The sequence below is a fragment of the Polistes dominula genome, unplaced genomic scaffold (genome assembly GCF_049000335.1).
Source record: "Polistes dominula isolate Pdom_NZ unplaced genomic scaffold, Pdom_raw_medaka contig_31, whole genome shotgun sequence".
NCBI lineage: Eukaryota > Metazoa > Arthropoda > Insecta > Hymenoptera > Vespidae > Polistes > Polistes dominula.
Genome location: NW_028300925.1, coordinates 6,204,999 through 6,226,386, shown reverse-complemented (window position 1 = coordinate 6,226,386; position 21,388 = coordinate 6,204,999). Strand labels below are relative to the sequence as shown.

General features: G+C 28.8%; 5 protein-coding genes across 11 annotated transcripts; 2 read left to right on the top strand and 3 right to left on the bottom strand.

The window, feature by feature from the left end:
* Positions 1-75: 75 nt before the first annotated feature.
* On the bottom strand, positions 76-2,327 carry LOC107073875 (putative serine hydrolase). 4 transcript variants are annotated; one of them, XM_015334705.2, is made up of 3 exons: positions 2,189-2,327; positions 1,361-1,535; positions 76-1,022 (listed from the first exon to the last, which is right to left on the bottom strand). In XM_015334705.2, exons 2-3 carry the CDS (start codon positions 1,533-1,535, stop codon positions 184-186), a joined length of 1,014 nt encoding a protein of 337 aa, XP_015190191.1. In that variant the 5' UTR covers positions 2,189-2,327; the 3' UTR covers positions 76-183. The 4 variants fall into 4 exon arrangements, with proteins under 4 accessions (XP_015190191.1, XP_015190190.1, XP_089027474.1 ...); XM_015334704.2 differs by lacking the exon at positions 2,189-2,327 and adding an exon at positions 1,815-1,939; XM_089171348.1 differs by lacking the exon at positions 2,189-2,327 and adding an exon at positions 1,715-1,805.
* A 352-nt stretch (positions 2,328-2,679) lies between these two features.
* On the top strand, positions 2,680-10,313 carry mop (tyrosine-protein phosphatase non-receptor type protein myopic). 3 transcript variants are annotated; one of them, XM_015333723.2, is made up of 17 exons: positions 2,680-2,981; positions 3,250-3,452; positions 3,550-3,872; positions 3,959-4,071; positions 4,141-4,547; positions 4,633-4,980; positions 5,068-5,291; positions 5,385-5,620; positions 5,711-7,559; positions 7,646-7,795; positions 7,859-8,397; positions 8,477-8,758; positions 8,832-9,016; positions 9,093-9,394; positions 9,576-9,593; positions 9,742-9,888; positions 9,993-10,313. In XM_015333723.2, the coding sequence occupies exons 1-17, from the start codon at positions 2,895-2,897 to the stop codon at positions 10,112-10,114; spliced, it is 5,535 nt and encodes a 1,844-aa protein (XP_015189209.1). In that variant the 5' UTR covers positions 2,680-2,894; the 3' UTR covers positions 10,115-10,313. The 3 variants fall into 3 exon arrangements, with proteins under 3 accessions (XP_015189209.1, XP_015189189.1, XP_015189199.1); XM_015333703.2 differs by having other exon boundaries at positions 7,625-7,795; XM_015333713.2 differs by lacking the exon at positions 9,576-9,593 and having other exon boundaries at positions 2,681-2,981; positions 7,625-7,795.
* Stt3A (catalytic subunit 3A of the oligosaccharyltransferase complex) lies at positions 10,283-14,621 on the bottom strand. The gene is given in 13 exon segments (XM_015333744.2): positions 10,283-11,027; positions 11,138-11,279; positions 11,281-11,327; positions 11,418-11,637; positions 11,798-11,986; positions 12,074-12,238; positions 12,320-12,558; positions 12,636-12,789; positions 12,876-13,265; positions 13,360-13,520; positions 13,617-13,784; positions 13,880-14,069; positions 14,394-14,621. Coding segments are annotated over 12 exon segments (2,118 nt in total). The 5' UTR covers positions 13,977-14,069; positions 14,394-14,621; the 3' UTR covers positions 10,283-10,881.
* Positions 14,622-15,227: 606 nt separating this feature from the next.
* On the top strand, positions 15,228-19,767 carry LOC107073166 (zinc finger FYVE domain-containing protein 1). 2 transcript variants are annotated; one of them, XM_015333678.2, is made up of 6 exons: positions 15,228-17,076; positions 17,197-17,466; positions 17,568-17,943; positions 18,036-18,297; positions 18,392-18,836; positions 18,923-19,767. In XM_015333678.2, the coding sequence occupies exons 1-6, from the start codon at positions 16,635-16,637 to the stop codon at positions 19,144-19,146; spliced, it is 2,019 nt and encodes a 672-aa protein (XP_015189164.1). In that variant the 5' UTR covers positions 15,228-16,634; the 3' UTR covers positions 19,147-19,767. The 2 variants fall into 2 exon arrangements, with proteins under 2 accessions (XP_015189164.1, XP_015189179.1); XM_015333693.2 differs by having other exon boundaries at positions 15,229-17,076; positions 17,200-17,466.
* A 33-nt stretch (positions 19,768-19,800) lies between these two features.
* Positions 19,801-20,769, bottom strand: LOC107073158 (succinate dehydrogenase assembly factor 2, mitochondrial). Its single transcript, XM_015333667.2, has 3 exons — positions 20,539-20,769; positions 20,302-20,450; positions 19,801-20,201 (listed from the first exon to the last, which is right to left on the bottom strand). The coding sequence occupies exons 1-3, from the start codon at positions 20,569-20,571 to the stop codon at positions 19,928-19,930; spliced, it is 456 nt and encodes a 151-aa protein (XP_015189153.1). The 5' UTR covers positions 20,572-20,769; the 3' UTR covers positions 19,801-19,927.
* Positions 20,770-21,388: the final 619 nt, after the last annotated feature.

The following is a 21,388-nucleotide window of genomic DNA, read 5'->3' as shown; positions in this document are numbered from 1 at the left end:
AATCATTTTATAAACAGTTTTACAGAAATATACATATATTATATTAAATATTATTTCTCATAGTAAACATCAACGTTGTGAGAATTAAATTAGTTATATTAAATTAGTTATGTTAAAATATTATATATCATGTATACATTATACATACATATCACATGTATTATCTCATAACAAACGTTTTAATTAATTATATTTTTCCAAAAAAGGATCGATAGCTTCGATTAATAATTGTGGATCATTTAAATGAATATGATGTGTATTTGGTATTAAGTAATATTGACAATCGATACTACTTTCTTTTAAAATATTCAGTACATCATAATAGTATTTTTTATCTTCCGGAAACACTTTGAAGTCGGATTTAATAGCTAAATATGGACATGTAATAGATCTAGCCATATCTTTTAATTGATCATGTGTCATACCACTGTAAGATGGAAGAATTCTTAATCTAGGATCTCTATTTAAATATACTGTTCCATCAGGATTTTCTGTGACTCCTCTAGTCATTAATATTTTACAGGAATCTTCGGTTATTGATTCCATACTATCTTTAATCCATCTTTTCATAAGTTCTTCTCTTTTATAACTAGGTGGTTTATTTTTCATTTCTTCTATTTTACAAATTTGTGTGAAGGCTTCTGCTATACGAGCATTATATTCTTCAATAGTTACAGGAAGAGGCTTTAAATGATCGATAGCTATCACGTAAGCTACATCTTTTGGATATATTGAAGCATACCAAAAGCAGTAATGACTGCTTAAAGAATGTGTTAACAATTTTAGTTTCTCCCAAGCAAAATATCTTTTCAATCTATGTATTAACAATACATAATTATATTCAAAGTACATTTGACCCGGAGGTAACCAAGAGGATAAACCATGACCGGGCAAATCAATGGCTAGTATTGGTCCATGTTTTTGAAGCAGTGGTGCTAGATTATCAAATGAAGCAGCATTATCTTGCCATCCGTGAAGAGCCAAAATAGGTTGCTTACTCTTATCAATTCCCCATAGTCTTCCTTTTAATAAAAAAAAATATATATATATAGGGTGGATTATATAAATAAAACATCTAAATATCTTCTTTATTTACAATTGTATTAAAAAACTTCAAAAAAGTAAAAATTACACTATTGCAGGGGGAGAAATTTAATGGTCGAAAAAATTGTTTCTTATGGTTATTTTTGGAAAATAAACTTTGGTTATTTAAATGGGACTATATATATATTTTTTGCAATATTCTTGTAGAACATGAAAAAACAAAAATTATCTTCATGATCATGTATATATATATTATATTTATATTTTTCTATCACGTGTGTTTGTTCATATATTTAATTTATTATAAAGTACTTACCAGCTATTTTACCCCAGGGTACTAGTATCTCAACGTTACTAACATTCTCATTTACAACTTCCACTTTACTATAGATAGTTCTTTTTAATAAAGTATACAGGTTATCTGTATTATTTTTATAAATCTTATAAAATTTAAATGTTGTTTTCCAACAACCAAAAATTCGGCAATCCATCTGAAAAAAGTATTATATCAATTTGTGAAGATTACAGCAATAAAAAAGATTTTATCTTTTACTTATCTCCAATTTTCATATTATCTTTTTTAAAAATTTATTATTTTTTAGTTACTTCAATATGACGAAATACTTCTAATAAGTACTTTATATATTTATGAAAATATTATTATTTTTACTTTATAAAAACAAAAAATGATATCAAAATTGTTTATAAAAATTATGCTTTGAAATATCATAACTTTCAGTTTCACATTCGTAGAAATTTTATCTTCTTACCACTAATACACTAAATAACTGAATTGAGATTGTAATCTAGTAATATTAAAAAAAAAAACTATGGTACATCGTTCAAAATAATAAAGTCTTATTTACTTTGCCACGTCTTTATATATTTTAAAAGAAATAATAGAATTTCATTCCATATAGAATAAAATTTACATAGTTTTAAATAACTACTAGTTTTTTGAATTGCTAAATATGTAACAAGATTATCTTTTAGTTTAAGACACGTGACTATTTATTAACATAAATAAGAAAAATGTGCAAATAAGAAAATAGTTATTATTATACGTTATTTCTTTTTATTCAAGTAATATATTAATCAAATATTAAATATTAAAGTTTTAATCAAATATTAAAGTTTTTTTTACCTTTGATATTACTTTTAGTAATAGATATATTTAGTAATATATCATATTATTTATCAATTAATCAAAATATCTAACAATCAGAAATTATTTATTTGACTCATTTTCTGATTATTTAAATACAGATGATAAAATATAAAGAGATGAAATATAAAATATAAAGATAAAATATAAAGAGCTTATCCAATAGAAGGGACAAATCTGTACTAATTAAATTATTTTTATTAAATCATAGGTCTTCATAAGAACTATTGAAATGTGGAAAATATTGTTATTTTTCTTTCTTTTAATAATTTTAATTTTGTCTAAAATAAATATAACAGTTATTAAAATATTTTTAATAGAGTGAAAATTAATCATTAGTTACTAAAATATTCATACACATTGTAATTACACATATGCAGTTTTGTAATGTTTTGATTGATTTTATGCAATAAATGGAATTGCAATTTTGCCGCTGTAGCGCCATCGTGTGTTTCATTCTAGAACTATAATTGTTAAGTCGCAAAGAAAACTACGTTTTCTGATTGAGTTTTCCAGCGATATTGAGTTATTTCTTTTTATGTGGTATATCTTAGTCTAATAGTACTAGATTTGCAGTCTATGCTTATTAAATCCGTAATAGAATTCCATTTTGGCATGCATGTTTGACATACGATTAACTGTCAAATCTTGAGAACTGCGTGGTGACTTATAAAAATAATATAATATGGAAGCAGTACCAAGATTGCCGATGATTTCTTTCTATTTAAAAGTAAGCCCGGAACCAACTACATTCGGACCGAAGTTAAAACAGGTAGAATTGTTGATTATTTAAATAATACAACGGTTCTAGGCGTTTCTATCTTAATAGTCACTCATGACATTTTATTTTGATAATTTATTAAAAATTGTTATCATCATTATTATTGTCAATACTGATGATTTGTTTTAAAATGTGTATATTGATAATACCGATATTTTCAATTGTTAATCAATTAATTAAATTATTAACGATTACTTTTATAACTGTATGTGCAAACTAGAAAAAAAGTAATCAAAATTATGTTTTTATCAAATTTCAGTATATACGAGATTTTTATAATGAAGATCCTGAATCATATACAAATGAAATACATCAATTAGAAAGCTTACGAACTATGGCAGTTAGGCCTCCTCTCGATATGGCAGGCTGTTTGTTACTAAAAAAATATTATTGTCAGTTGCACTTTTTACAAAGTAGATTTCCAATGGGAAAAGATGGTGGTGCTGCTGTAACATTTACATGGTAAGAAAAATATTATCTTTTTATTTCCTTTTATAGAAATAATTAATTCAGTATCTAATGTAAGAAAATAATATTTCTTTTAATATGATTTAAATAGGAGAGATACATATGCAAATATGGTATGCTCATTGGCTAGTATACGTTTTGAAATAATATCAGTTTTATATAATATTGGCGCTATGCACACGCAATTGGGTGCACGTACTGAACGAACCACTGCCGATGGAATGAAAATGGCATGCGCACATTTCCAATGTGCAGCATGGGCTTTCGAGCATTTAAAAAACAGTTTTCCACAACCATCCGGCGTTGATTTGGCACCAGAGCTTATGACATTTATGTATCAACTTTGCTTAGCTCAAGCGCAGGAGTGTATATTAGAAAAAAGTATGCTTGATAATCGTAAACCAACTATTGTAGGTAAGAAACAATATTTATTAAGAAGAACGTTTCAATGATTAAAGAAATAGAATTAATTTATTCTGATAAAATATAATATTTTATAGCCAAAGTCGCTAGACAAATTGTAGATTATTATACATCAACATTGAGTACTTTAGAACAAGGAGGTAACGAAGATGGTACCATTTCAGAAACAGTTGGGACTAAAATTTATAAGGTATTAATATATTATTTATGTATTACATCATCATTTTGGGATTGCTCTTTGATAAAAATAATATTTCAGAGTTGGAAACGATACGTCAAATTTAAAAGAGCATATCATTTAGCAGTTACACATCTATATCAAGGTCTTGCTGCAGAAGAACAGAGGAAAATGGGAGAAAGGGTTGCTTTTTACAATGCCGCACTAGCTTCTCTTAATGAAGCACATTTGATTTATAGTTTTGCTAAGGGATCTGTAGATGTAACAGGTTCTCCTGACGAGAAAGCCGTAGTCGAGGAAGCGCTTACATTCACAAACGATGTTATTGAAGGTAAAAGGAAAGCTGCGAAAAATGAAAATGAATTCATTTACCACGAAGAAATACCAGAAAAAGAGTCACTTACTGTAATCAAGGGAGCCTCTCTGGTTAAAGGAATATCTTTTAGTATAAATGATCCAGAAGTTTCAGGACCAGATATATTTGCCAGGTTAATACCTGGATCAATGTTGATAATTTATAATTATATTACTTCTTTTTGTAATTAAAGATTTTGTATTTTAATATTTTTACAGATTAGTACCGATGAAAGTACACGAAGCAAGTTCTCTTTACTCGGAAGAAAAAGCTAAGATATTACGTAATGTCGGATCAAAGATTGAAGACAAAGATCTTCAATTGAATACTTTTCTCTCCTCGTTTAAATTAGACCACTTAGATTTATGGGATCCTGATGTTCAAGCTTCTGAATGGGAACTATTACCACTTCCCGAAGAGTTAATTGAAAGATGTGCTGCACTTAACGCAAAGAAAGAAATTATTCAAGATTTACTTGATATTATGGGAAAATTAACTGATACCAGTCAGGATGTTGAGACCGTATTAAAGGAAATAAAAAAGTTACTATTTGAAGAAGAATTAAAGTAAGTGAAATTTTTAATTACAAATTGAATTACATGATCATATAAATATTTAATGATATAATTATTACAATCATAAACAATTAATAGGGAGAAGCAATATCAAGATGCTGTTGGCAAAAGGCCACCAACTATTGTAGCAACTGACTTAACAAGAGAATGCAAAAAATATGAAGAAGCTCATAACAAAGCATTAGAAAGTAATCAAGCACTTCATAAAGCAATAACAATGCATGTCAAAAATCTCAGAATGCTTGCCCAACCATTACCAGATTTAATTGCTAATGTACCTTCATTAAGTACGCATTTATCAGGTAATTATTAAATATAAATACAAATATTGTTTGTCAATAAAGTAATGTATAATAATATTTATTTTTAAAATTTATAAATTTCTTTTTTTATAGATCAAAGTAGCGATACAACTCAGAGTATAAAAATCGCAGATAAATTGCACGTTCAGGAATTGAAACGTATTTTAAATAAAGTAGACGAAATGCGAAGACAAAGAAGTGATCTACATTCTAAATTGAGAGATTCGATTGCGCAGGATGATTTAACGCGTTTATTAGTTACAGCTACTTCTGAATCAGGTTCTCTCGATCGTCTTTTTTCAGAACAACTTAGTAAACATCAATCATTAGTTAGTATCCATGTAGATAAGTATATTTATAATATTGTAAAAAAATGTAAAAGATATAAAAGATATAAATATATAATGCTATAATTTTAGGTAAGTCTTATAGAACAAAATCTTTCTGCACAAGAGAATATTATGGCAGCTTTAACAGAAGCGTACGCTCAAACTGGAGATATAAGAAAAATAGTGGAGGATGTATTGAAGCGGAGAGAATTTATGATTTCTTCACTAATTGCATCGTACGATGCTTATGAAGATTTGTTAATAAAAGCTAACAAAGGTCTCGAATTTTATAGAAAATTAGAAATAAATGTATCTAAATTGCTGCAAAGAGTTAAAAGTACGTGCAAAGTTCAAGAGGAAGAACGAGAACAAATACTTGCACAAGACAATAAGAATGTATATAATAAGACTGAAACTTCAACATTGACAAATTATGAGCATGGTCAAACACGAAATACTAGTGGTTTAAAACTTAAAGATTATCTGAACAATAGAATGGATAGTATTTCTACTCTTTCAAATCAGTATTACAATCCTCATAAAGGAATTGCAGGCCCATCACAAATGGATATACTTCCTACAACAAAGTCGTATTTAAATAATACAGTTGATACTCACAGTCAACCTATAAGTACAGTGCCTGTGCAAGAAATGCAAGCATCTAATATGAAATTAACGCAGCAGTATCATCCTTCTATGTATGTAGATCCAAGAACAGCTTCTCATTATGCATATAAATCTCGCACTTCTACCGAAAATCAGGACATGAACACAACTATAAATCAGAGTTATGTAGCTTCTAAGAAAGATGAAACAGCAAAAATGTATCATCAAATAAGTACGACCACAGATGTGACAAGTAACCTACCATATTCTACAACTTATCTACCAAACGAACAAGGATATTGTACACAACTTCCAGATGTACAAAATAAGTTTCCTTCTACTTCTATGCAACATTATAGTCAGAATAATACAATGCATTACAATACTTATCCAATTTCTGTAGAGCATGGTGAAGCTATAACATCACAGGATCCCAATTTAATTAACCGTTATGGGCCTAATCAGGATAAAGCTAATATGATGGTTCCATCAGAAGGTACTATAGTGTCACAAATGCAATCAGTGTCACTTACAGGACATCCTGTATCTAGTACAGCAATTAGTAGTACAAGGACACTTAATCAGTCACCAATGTCTCAAAACATTGTACATCCTGAACAACAATATGTACCAAAGGATGAAACTAAATCTGTTACTAGTTCAGAACCAAGTCATACTATGTACAGACAGAATCAGAATATAATATCTGCCCAAAGTAATACAGCTATACAAAATTACGCGTATTCACATGTTAATCAAAATAACATGTCATATGTTCAGAATTATTCTACCGTTGGATATAATCAACAAACCCCCAGTCATAATACAACTGATTATGTGGCATCTATGCCATATGTACAAGTACAGCAATCAAATACTGCTGTACCATCTACACAGCCTCCTACATCGGTAACACCAGCATCAAATATAAATGAAGTTTCTGTTTCGTATTCATCAGATTTACAAAATCCTGCTGCAGTTCAATACAATCAGCAAAATTATACGAATCAGCAAATGCCACTTAATTATTCAAATAATTATCAGAATTTATATCATGTTACTACTGGATTATCATATCCACAAAATCAGACAGTATCTACGATGTCAAACAATTATCCTTATATGAATTACACTTCTTCTTCGGAATTAATTCAAAGTCATACAAAAGCAACAACCGTACAGAGTTATTCACAACCATATGATTATTCGCATCAAGTACATTATACAGATTATTCGCAGAATCCAAATTATGCACAACACTATAATCAGGGTTATTCTTACATGCATGCTAGCCATGCCGTTAATGCAGCTTCTATATCGTATCAAACGGAATGTAAGTATTTTACATCGAATTTATTTATTTTTTATATTAAAATTATACTCTTAAATATATTACAGCACTTAAAAATGTTTATCAAGCTCAAGAAAGTAACGCCCGGTACACCAATGCAAGTAATAACACTATGACTCAGACTCCTTCCTCTCAATATTCAAATCAGGATTATCCATCAGAACTTCCGAATGACATATATTACACAACTCCTTATGGTTTACAAATGCAAGGTCAAGGTAAATATTGATTATCTCAAATTATATAAATGTATTTACATCTAATTTTTCAATCATTTATAGGAGGAACTTCAACCAGAGTAGAAAACAATTACAATCAGACATACATGCAAGCAGTTAATAATGGAACAAGCACAACTACAAGTTCAAATCCCGTCAAACCTACAACCAAATCGGAGGAACAAAAATCTAATGTAGATCTATTATCCGATCTTGATATTACAATAAATCATGCACCGCTCGTACCTGAGGTACGACCTCTTAATAAAGCGCAAGATGAAAACGATGACGTTACTTCTATTAAAAGTACAGATAAAAAAGAAGAAAAGGAGGATGAACCAAAACAAGAAGTCACACATATTCCTGAAAAAACGTCCACTTATATGGAAAATAAAGAAGATTACGAAAGTCTACAGATTGTTTGGGATACGTGGTACACCGATGTGCAACCAAAGAAAGATCCGTTAGGAAATCCTGAAACAATGCAAAAATTTATTAATGAAGTAGAGAAATACGAGAAATTTGTAGATAGTTTACTAGTAAAGACTCTTAGCGGAGCAACAAATCTTGATATCAAGTGGAAAGAAGTTCAAGACTTTGAAGTAATTTATAAAACAATTTAGAAAACATTTCTTTTATTTATAAATCTTTTCCATATAAATTTTAATTCATTCATTTTAGGAACGTGAAAGTGCAAAACAGTCGTGCACAATTGCATTGGCTAATTCCTTAGATAATCGTGTTACTGATTGTATTCCTTATGATATCACACGAGTACAAATATCATCTCCAGATGTATCGTCATCATACATAAATGCATCACATGTAGTAGAAATAACACAATGGACACCAACAGCATTTATTATTACTCAAGCACCATTGCCTGATAAAATCCATGTATTTTGGACAATGATTTGGGAACAAGAATGTGAAGTAATAGCATGTTTAGCGTCAGATGCCCAGGTATATTTTGATAAATAATATAAAAATAAATAATTATCTATAGAAGTAATAATCAACGTATATCTCTTTTTAGTTGAAACAGGAATTATATTGGTCTGTCGACACAGATAATGATTTTACTATTGGTAATTTCGTAATTAAGACGCAAAAAACGGTGACTCATACTTTTTATATTCAAAGAGTTTTATCTTTGTGCAATACCAAAACAAAATCTGAAAAAATAGTAGTACACATGCAGTTTCTTGTATGGCCTTCCAAGTAAATTAAAAAAACATCTACATTCATTGGTTTATAATAAGAATTTATTATTAAATTTTCAATCTATTTTTTTTAGTGGTTTTCCTAGTAGTCCTGGTGCTTTGCTAACATTTGCAACTGATGTGATGACAGAGCAAGCACTAAGACGTTGTTCTCCAAAGCCAATTGTGGTACACTGTATCAGTGGTGGGTCATTAAGTGGCTTGTTCTTAGTAGCAGCTTCGACCGTATGCCATATACGTGCTGGTCGTGGAATAGCTGACGTACCACTTGTATTTAAAGGTCTTGTCAAATGTCGCAAGCAAGTAGTGAACAAGGAATCATTGCTGTTCGCGTATCGAATGGTACTTTATCATGCACAGGATATATTAATGAAACGTAAGTTCTAAATCTGCATGAATTTCAAATATCAAATATATCTGACATCAGAAAAGTATAGACAATATATAACAATAATTATTATAATATTTTGTCAAATTATAATACTGACCAATGTTTATTTGAGTTAATTCTCAAATAATGATTTTCGTCAGATTTTATGTTTTTTTATTTATGCCAGAGCATGGATATATGACAGGTCAGCGCAGCATAATTACATGAATTTTGTTCTATTTACATATTTGCACATGCACATATGTAAACGTGTATATTTTTATATCATATTATTTTGACTACATTTTAATATAAATTAATATATTTTTCTTTTTTTCTTTTTTGTAATACAGGAGGAATTTTATCTTCTACGCGATCTACATTCGAAGGATTTGAAAGTCTTAAATTAAATAAAGAAAAATCCATTAGAAAAACCCATCCTTCAGATGATTTTTTACATAATCTTAGTGTTGGTGGACATTCCGAAACCAAACAAAGAGGTTTGTATTTTTACTTATTGTTAGATAAATTTAATTTCTCTCTTTAAAAGTTCACTAGAAGGTTCATTGTGCTTATGAATGTATTTTTATAAATATTATTACAGCTGATGCACAAGTAGCATCAACGCATAGCAACACTATTCAATCAATTGCAACAGATAAAACGAACGAAGCATTTATAGATCCTTTAAGCCAATTGGATCCATTGTGGTCTATTAGAAGATAACGTATGAAATTTTAAAATTTTTTATTTCTCAAGACGAGATTATGCTAAAATAATTACTTTACCATGTTTATTATAAATAATGGAAAACAACATGTTAATCCTAGACATTTTGTTTCGATACTGTGATCATAAGAAACAGTTAAAAATAATTGTATAACGAAATCAACATACCTGAAATAAAAGACATTTATTGTTCAAATATTTCTTTATCATACATAATCTGAAAAATATACAAAGTACAAATCGATAATTAAACTATATTATTTTGTGTTTGTATGTATGTGTTTTTCATATTTTATATAAACATTATACATAATAAATGAATAAGCAGTAAAATTTTATATATTCAATGATGAAATTTGTACAAATGCTAGAAAGAGATGTAAGATCTCTATTACACGATACATTTCACTCTTGCGCAATAGGAAGTTTCTTTAAAAAAAATGATTATTATTATTTAACAATTAGCAGAAGATAAAAAAATATTTTCGCAACTGCACGATATAAACATGTTATTTATAAGTCAAAAAACTTAGTTCTTCGATCTAAAGTACATGTAAATACCCATAAAAATTTGTTGAAGCACTTTCCCGCGAATATTATTTTATAACAAAAATTCAGTTATATGAAGATATTAAATATATGCTTACTGTTTGATATCACTGATAACAGAAAAACCCTCATGAGCGAATAGAATAATAATAAGTAAAATTTGCATTATTTTTACTGTCTTTTATAGAACTACAACTTATACTTAACTTATACAATCAACCTCCTCTGTTCCATAAATCTTTTACTTTGTAAATTCTTACTAGCCAATGTTCCGTTGTATATGCTTCTTCTAACGTTTCTAATTCAAAATCTTTATTTCCTATTTCCATATTTCTGACTCTATCATAACCCGAAGGCTTACCTGTTTAAACAAAATATATATATATACATAAAATATAAAATTTAAGTATATAGTAGAAACTCCATGCGTAAATGGATAAATTAACAATATATGTATATATTATATTTTACCTCCTTCTGTAAAAACTTGTCCAAATCTATAATAACACATTTTATACATGAGGCAATTAAGTAAAACGGGAGAACCTTCCCTATCAACTCTAAACTCTCCAGCGTTATTATAATAATCCCATTCTGTTATAGACTTTCCTTTTTTCTGTACTACCGCCAATACGAACCATCCATAGGAACTTATTAATGTCTATAAAAAAAATGATATAATACATAATAAGTTACAAAAAAAAATAATTTAAAATACCAATTCTATTCATTCAATGAATTTAATAAATACCATCTGATGAGTAACCCGTTAATCCTCCAAAGATCACAAGAACATAATTTACATCTAGTTCTCTCATTATCTCGTATGCTTTTTCTTCTGAACTTGCCATTGCCTGACCGACTCTTGATATATGCGTATTATTCCACGTATTATTGTCTACTAAAATAGTACGATTGGCCATAGCAGTTATCTGATATCCATAATCCCACCACGACATTACTTTGGCATTCTATATAAAATATAACCTTATTAAACTTAATGTTATTTTATATCAAAAAACACGAGCTTTAAACATAATTACTTTATGTTGATATTAAATTATTCTATTTTTTAACAAACTTACAGAATATATTTTATTTGATAACTGACTATGTTTTTCAAGAGCATACCTCAGGAGTATTCATGCGTAACCAATAGTATGCTTCTCTAAAATCATCAAAAATCATACGACCACCATCTGGGGAACGTGCAGACAATACAATACTTGGAGAGCTATAAGCTTCTGCTGTAACCCAAGTGCAATGAATGGTATACGAGAAAAACAGTATACACATTATTACCACAAAAACAGTTGCAATCTGTAAAGAAAAATTGTTTCGTTAACAAATATTGAATATATTCTTCTAAGAATAATACCAATATACTACTTAATCATATAAATATACCTCACTCCTTAGTACATAGTTACTTTCAAACTTCTTAGCTCTTTTATCAACAACTTTTCCACTGTCGATTTGTTTCATATAAGTAAGTAGCAATGAAGATGCACCTATTCCACCCAAAATACACATAACTGGAGCGAGTACCAACATCAAACGTACCATCACACCCTATTATTTAACATGTTAATGTAGACAATTGTTTATCAAAGTTGATTAAAATTTGATTAAAATATACTTATTTATACTCACAGCAAAATACAAGCTAGTAATGCCATACAAAACAAGGAAAATATTGGAGTCTGTTAATTTAGAGAAACAGAAGTATAAACCTGATGGAAATAAAAATACTAATATTTGAAGATCGAAATAAAATGAGCTCCAAGCTGTAGGTTGATGTTCAGAAACAGATGCAATTATTGGTATGTGATTCTTTGCATAAGATGGATCCAAAAGAGAATAGAAACGACCAGTCCATGGAGATATTTTTCCTTTAACAAAAAGAATCACAAATTGATTCATCATCTTATTATTTCTATCTTAAAAATACTCTGATAGATTATAATACCTGTAATCGTTAAAACGCCCCCGATTATGGAAGATGCGGCAATTGTAAAAATAAGAAGACCTCGAAATAGCATTTCAAAATCATCTTGTGATAATTTACTACGTAAATAATCGACTAACGCATGAATCTGACACAATCCAAAAACTCCTAATGCCTATAAGACAATATTTATATGATTAGATTATACGAAGGATAAATAATGAATAAATAATAAGTTATAATAACACTCTGAATACTTACTAACATATGTTCGGAACTTTGTACAGGTTGAAAACCAACAAAAGATATTTGCATAGACAAAATAGTACCAAGACAATATAAAATGCTATAAGCAGTGTATATCCTATGCGAAAATCTACCAGTGACCATGAGAGTCAATACATGTAATGGAATTAAATTAATTAGAAAAACATAACCACCCCATGAAGATACCATATAAAAATATGCAAGCGCAGCACATGTTGACCAACAAATAGCTCCAGTTTTGACTGCTTTTATCCACATATAATATGTGAATAACATACAAAAAATAGCTATGCCTTCATTATCGTATGATCCTGCTACAGATCGAGATATATAGCCTGGTACAATAGCGATCATAGCTGCAGCAAATAATCCAGATGCAGAATCCTTAAAAACATATTATTGACACATTCATATATTTATAATTTATCTTTTAACATGAAAATGTATGTAACATGAAATATTTTTATTCGTGAATTACCTTCAATTCTTTAGTTAACAAATAAGTGATAACTGTAGTAAAACTTGAAAATAGAGGTGCTAGAAATACACATATATTGCGTATATCTAATGTGATATTTAGTAGCCATGATAAATGATAAAGAGCTGCTGAAGTTATCATTAAACCAGGATATATTGTTCCTGTAAACAGAATTATAAAAATAAACGTATATATTAATAAATTAGTAACACGAAAAAATAAATGAAAGATAAAATATTATGATATAATAATTTTACCTCCGATAATTCTTCCTAATGGATACCATACACGATCATCAAACCAATTGTGAAAACTATAGAATCCATTTTCCGCTAGATATTTAGTTGTTCGATAATTAAAATATGGATCAAATTCATGAATAACGCTTTCAAATCTTAACACCGAGAATAAACGTGTAGCAAAAGCTATAAGAATATTAAACAAAACATAATACATGTCATTTTTATTAGTGCAATTGAAAGATATCTTAGATTTAATTACAAAATATAAATACACTTACATAAAACTGCAGCGAAAGAAAGTATGGTCAACTTTAACAATGTTTCTTGTTTTTGTGCCGACATACGCAGCCCTCTCGCTTTGATTAAAGATACCATTGTTTTAAATTTTAATTTTTATTCTTAAGTTAAAATTTAATATATAATTATTCTTTAAAGATTACAAAAGTTCATTGTGTTGGATTCTCTTTGCTGCAAATAAAATAATAATGTCAGTTATACAGGTTAGATTGACTAATAATAATTAAATCTAAATAAATAAGACTATATTGAATATTTATTAATTAAAATTTTAACATTATGTACATATAGACATGTTCATTGACCTTTCCTATAGTTATACATATTAATTGACAGGAGGTTATAATAGATAAAGAATAATTTTTGACAGGAAGATAAATAATTGCATATAATAAGTTAATTTAATTGATTATCAATTTTAACAACAATCACATGTTCATTTAAATTCTTATTTAAATTAAAATCTTATTATTCAATACAAAAGTGTCCACGTACACAAAATTACCGGCCGGCGATATACGTGTGTCAAATATTTTCATAAACTTGATAGACTTTTAATTGATTATAATATTATCGAGGATATCATATAAATGACAACATCAACTTACGATTGATAAGTATCAATGAAATATTGGAAACATTTAATTAACAGAAAATCTGTCTCAGTTCGAAAGGAAAAGTATTAAGAACGATCTGCAATGTTTCTGACCACTGTCTTAAATGTAACGGAAATTACAATCTAGATGATCTACCCTATGATCTTCTGATGATGACATAGTTTCTTTCTAGGAACATAATAATATAATCTATTTTATATTATCTTTTAAATTTTTTATTCTACTATTATAACAAAATTATATATTTTAATATTTAAAATAATAAAATTTATTTTATCACATTTAAAAAATAATTTTAATGTAAATGTAAGAAAGAACACTAAAAGTAAATTTGAAATTTAAATAAGATCTTTAAATATATATTATTTTTAATTAATATATTATTAATTAAACTGTAGATAAATTTTTTGAAAAGTAATGAAAGTCTAATAAATTGTATGAAAATATTAGATAGTTTGTTGATCATACATAAAGGAAATGAATATAATATGAATAGAACCTTTTAAATTTCTATGATGTTACATGTGTACAACATATATAGATTAATTGATTTGTTTATTTTAAATGCAACTATTTTTTATTTTTCTAATTATTATTTATTATTTTTATCGATGCATTTGTATATATTATGATGAAAAATAACCTAAAGTAAAGTACACATATATATGTTTAACTGTGAGATATGCTTTAGGCAGTGATCCCAGAGACTTTAGTTCGTCTGATCGATACATGGCCGTAAAATTATCGTACACACAAAAATTTTGAATTTGTAGAATTTGTCGGATTGGATTTTCAAAATCTAAAAAAAGAGTACAAGTTCCAACTTTTTCAAAGTTGATGACCTCTTTTTTTTTTTTTTTTTTAGTCTTTAAGTTCAAACAAGCTGTCGTAGGTACAGCGTACAGATCGTACGGTGGTGGTCATTTCTTCTCGGGATATGAAAAATAAAAAAATCCTAAGTTGAACCCCTTGATTTGACAGTCATACAGATTTGACAGTCAAGTTGACCCGTGTCAATTTGACTCCAAATTGGACAGTCATATTTACCGTAAAATCAAGGCTTCAAATTATGTGACGCGTACGATAATTATCGTACGAATGTGATCACTGGCTTTAGGGAATTATTTGGTTTAGTGTAAAAGAAAAAAGCGTAGTGCGTGGTGACTATATGCATTTGATTACGTCATACAGTTGCAATCTTTATCAGTGTTTCTCAAATTTTGATCTGCGAACCATTAATGGTCCACATAAAATTTGGATGGTTTTCAAAAAGTATAACTCAATTTTGAATTAATATTAAAAACTTAATTCAATTTCAGCTCGAAGGATTTCATTATCTTACTTTTGGGTATTTCGGAGATAATTTTTATATTTTTGCATATATTTATAATGTCTTGTATTTTCAAACTTATTTTTCACTGGAACAAAGCCCTATATGAAGAAATTCTATTCTTTAGTTCTTTATGTACAATTGCTCCCTGCTCGTTTGTACCACTAGTTGTAGGACACCCTGTATAAGTATACTTAAAATTTGTAAGCGCATTTAATCAAATGAGAAACACTGGGCTAGTGACGTACGTGACGATGCGTTTTGGACTGATGGACAATAGAAAGATCGGAACGTTTACTCATCACTGAACTCTTAAGCATAAAGTTAGGTTTTTTGTATCTTTTCTGAATCATTTCTGTTGTTGTTGTGAAAATTCATGTGACATATGAATTTTCATGTTCATATTAAAATTATTCGTTAATGATATTATCAATGAACGGGATCGCAACTTTTTATATATGTATATATATATATATCTATCTATAGTATTACATATGTAATTGAATTTGTAGAAAATATAAACAAGCGGGGTGAACATTTTGAATAAATGCGTTAGACGACGCCATATCCTATTGTCGACTGATATACGCAGTAACGTATTTAAGTTGCACTGGCTGAGTAAATAGATGCTATTGATATTTTTATTTTCTATTATTTAACATTTCTATTTATATTTATTTAATACTTGTAGTGAATTTAAAAAAAAAGATATATTCAATTACTTATTCCAATAAATTGTGATATACTTAATTGATACGTTTGTGGTGCTGAAAACTTTCATTAAACATTATGAATACAACATGGGGAAGAAATGAAACCAGTGATATAAGTCCTGCGATTATGAAAAGTCTGGACAGTTTATCTCTCTGTAATACTAATAATTATCTAGTTACTGTTAATTCAAATACTGAAATGGAAGGATTATCAGTTAAGAATAAACCCAATAATATAGAAAGCTTTTTATTAATAGATAAATATGAAAAATTAAAAGTTTCTAGTGCTGAACAATTTATTAGAAAATTAAATTGCATCGGTAAAGATAGAAAAGTTAAAGTTGTATCCATTTTTGGAAATACGGGTGATGGGAAAAGTCACACGTTAAATCAGACTTTCTTCAAAGGACGTGAAGTTTTTAAAACTTCAAATGATCAAACTTCTTGTACATCCGGTATTTGGGCAGCATTTGATCCAAATCTCAATGTAATATGTCTGGATACTGAAGGTCTATTAGGTAATATTATTTTCGTTTTTAAAATAATTTTACTTTATTTATTTATTTATCTGTTAAATTAATAAATTCTTGTAAGGATACTGTGTTCATAAAAATATTTTCTTATTTTGTTTTCTCAAGCAGGTGTCACTGTTTGCGAGAGTGGAAAAATTAGGCTTCTGCTTAAAGTTTTGGCCATATCTGACATAGTTATATATCGAACACGCTCGGAAAAATTGAATAAGGATTTATTTTTGTTTTTGTCATCTGCTTCCCAAGCGTATAGTCATTATTTTCGAACAGCCTTACAAGCAATGGGAAAACGAACAGGAATGTCAAGTTCATTAGCCTCACTTGGACCTTGCGTAATTGTTCTACAGGAGACCAGACACACCAAACCTCTGAGCAACAGTACATATAATCTCTCAGAATGACAGTAATTTCAAAGAAGAATTTTTGATTAGAACATATGATATATTGCTAGAAAAATCTTATAAATCTTTGTGTTTCAGATGGTTCTGAAACTGCAGAAGATATGTTGAGGACTCGATTTGATCAAATGGGACTTGAGATAGAATTCTTTAGTAAACTGAAATATGTTGGACTTCAAACATTAAACTCTTCTACCAATTATGAGCCTTTACGCATCGTTATAAATAATGAACTTGAAAATACATCAGTACGATTTGCAAGACATCCACAACTCGTATATAGTACTTTAAAACACTTAAATGATAAATTTTCTGCTGAAAATACGAATTTATCTAATATTATATTCCCAGATCAATATTTTAGTTGTCCAGTAAAATGTCTCAGTTGTGGTTGTAAATGTAGTAATAGTATGGGTCATCTTAGAGATGGAAAGCCTCACAGTAATACCAATACTAGGTAACAATTATTTCTCATTGAATTAATACATTTATGAACATACTATAATTGTAATAACTACTTTCATAAATAGAGCTATTCTATTTGCACAGGTGCCGGTTTCAAAATCAGTATGAAAATTTAATATACATATGTAAGAGATGTTATACCAACGGAAAAGAAGTTAAAGTAACAACGCGGTTACAAACTCACAATGATAAAAGTTGGTATGGCTTAGCTGTATACGCATGGTACGGATCCATAATAGAATGTCCTCACTGTGGCGAAATTTATAGAAGTCGACAGTATTGGTATGGAAATAAGGGTCCAGAAGAAGTTGCTGTCTGTACTGAAATTACTCATGTCTGGTATATGGTATGTTAAATCAATCATAGTTGCAGAAACTTTGTTAAATAAACTAATAATAACTGCTTAGAATATGGTTGTCATGATTATAATTTTGTTTCAGCCATCAGCTTCTAATATACCTCAAAATACAGCTCAACGTATGGTTGATGGCGTATCTTATATAACAGAAGCAGTTACCAATGTTTCTTTACAGCCTACTAAAGCAATATCTGCTTGGGTAACAGATCAAATAGCACCTTCGTATTGGCGTCCTAATAATGAAATTAAATGGTGCTTTCAATGTAAGACAACATTTGGCGTAACAGATACAAAGCATCATTGTCGTGCTTGCGGAGAAGGTTTCTGTGCACAGTGTTCCTCTCAAACAAAATGTGTACCCTCCAGAAACTGGTATACACCTGTACGTGTCTGTGATACATGTTATATGAAAGATACCAATAATTATGAAGCTGCTCAAACTGTAGATGATGTAAATGCTAGAAAAGTGACAGAACAAGTAGTATCTACCTTAAGTGCAGTCGGAACAGTTCTAAATTATTCCAAAAGTATGTAACTTAAATTTTCTTTAAAAATATATTAAATTGTATATGAAAATCTTTAATTTTTCATATAATATTTTTTACTTATACAGCTTTTATAAAAGACACTGTTAGACCGTCCTATTGGGTACCTGACTCAGAAATTACTGGATGTTGTATCTGTAACCAGAAATTTTCTCTTACACTTTCTTTACATCACTGTAGAGATTGTGGACGTGGTGTATGTGAAGAATGTTCGCCACATCGTAAACCAGTAACTCACAGAGGATGGGATAAACCTGTGCGTGTATGCAATGCCTGTATTAAAATTGATTAAGTTTACTCATCTTTTCATAGACATAAAGTACAAAAAAACTAGTTTAGAAAATGTATCCAGTAAAACTGGATAAATTAATTACCTGTTTTCTTTTTTAATTAATTCGAATGCTTTTATATAATTTTTAGAACTAAGTAGCAATTGTACGTATTATTTCGTATAATTTTGAAATTTTGCATTCTTATATGAATTACATTCTATTTACTACCTCTCTTGTGCTCTATATATGATTATTTAGCGCAACGTTTAATATATTTTATCAAATTTTTATTAAGATATTCCCTCTATTTATACAACAAAGATATTATATTTGTAATAAGTATTCACAAATGTACAGACAGATTTTATCAAGCAGCCAAAATATGTACAGAAAGTTATATAATAGTGCTGAATATTATTGTCGCTAACATAGGATATAAAACATAAAATTTCACCTATGAACTATAGTCTCATGAAACTGGCCACATATCAGCTTCAGCTGTATTTGTATATTAAATCTTGGCTATATTTAAAATAGAAAGTTAACAAAATATATCCAAGGAATATTATCTGTAAAAATTTATGATTAAATAAATTTTATTTCATAACTGTAGAAGAAAATAAATTTCAATTAAAACGAGATAGTGATGAATAAATAAGAAATTTCCTGACCAATTGTATTTAAACATATTTATTCTTCGTATTTACGTTCTATTTTATTTGAAAAGGAAAAAATGTAATATCAACCTAAATTAAATACTAAAAGTTTTAAGACTAGAAATAGACTAGAAACGACAGCAAATTAATACAAATCTGGTTGCATTATCCTAGCTCGTTTATCTTCGTTCTTAATATGTTTCTTTAACAAATCCATAATTTCATTATCGAATTCAGGTGGTGTAGGTTTAGCACCTGTAGCCCAATAAAATATATCCCAATCATTAGATGGTAAATTAATAAGACGATCATACAATTTTAATTGAGAATCGTTAAAATTATCCAGATACTTTTTAGCAAAAGTACTGAGTAAAAGACCGTTTTCTAGCATGCCACGTTTGCGTGACTGGTAAATCAGTCTGAAAAATAAAATAGATATTTCAATTACAAAATTATTTATCTGAATTACAACAATAACAAACTGTATACAAATTAAACTTTAGGGTTAAATAATATTACCGTGCTTTTTTAAGATCAATATTTTCTCCTTCTCGTTCTACATAAGGAGGAATATTCGATTCATGACCTTCCAAATGAAATATATCTCCAAAATCTTTATAATTTATACAGCTGGCGGATATGCATCTTCTTACTGTCATAGGTCTAACCTTAATTAATAATGTAGTAAATATAATGTTATATATTAAAAATAATATACAATTATTCATAATTATATAAACATTTCATTATACATACTAAAAAAGTTATTGATTTAGTAATAATACTCATTTTGCTATTATATTTACAACAGTTTATAAAACTGCGTATTTGAGTTGATAATTGTGACCAGTGAATATGGTATAACAATGTGTAATACAATGTGTATTGTGTCCATGCATTTCTTCGCGGCTCATGGTGGGGGTATTATTTCTCCTCTGTCGCGCAGCTACCTCGGCTTCCCTCGGCTTCTTTCGGTTTTCCGACACACCGCGACACGTACATTTTGTTGTGTGCGAGGCGTGCTGGGCTCGAGAGAAGGGGTCGAAATGTTCCGCGATCTGGCTTCATTGTCTGGCTCACGGAGAATAGATACCAAGGAGTCCGAACGTAATGTTGAAAGAATGGTATCAATTTAGGGGACAAGATATTTTGCTGGTAGAGCGCGCTGCTTTTCACAGAGTACTCGTTTAAATACTTACGCGAAAAGTCTTGTTGCTATTGACAGCTCTGAAAAAAAAATATTTTAAGAAACGTGGAATTAATATTATTTAAAAACTACACAAATGTAATAATCAATTATTTGTTAACATGAAATTTTTAATATTATTTTGAGGTTACTCACTTTTGATACTTTGAATAAAGCCACTTTTCTTAAATTCTCACTTGCCTTTCGGCCACTAAGGCAACCATAAACGGCATAACACTTTCCCATTTTTTAATAAAAATAATTCTAAAAAAATAAATTAATATTTTATATTTAATTTACGTGTAATAATAATAATAGTATCGGTACGCTCTGAATACTTGCGCAGCCAGTGGCAAAAAAGAAAACTATGATCTGGGTTAAGAAATGACTACCACAAAAAATGTGAAAAATCCTATATCG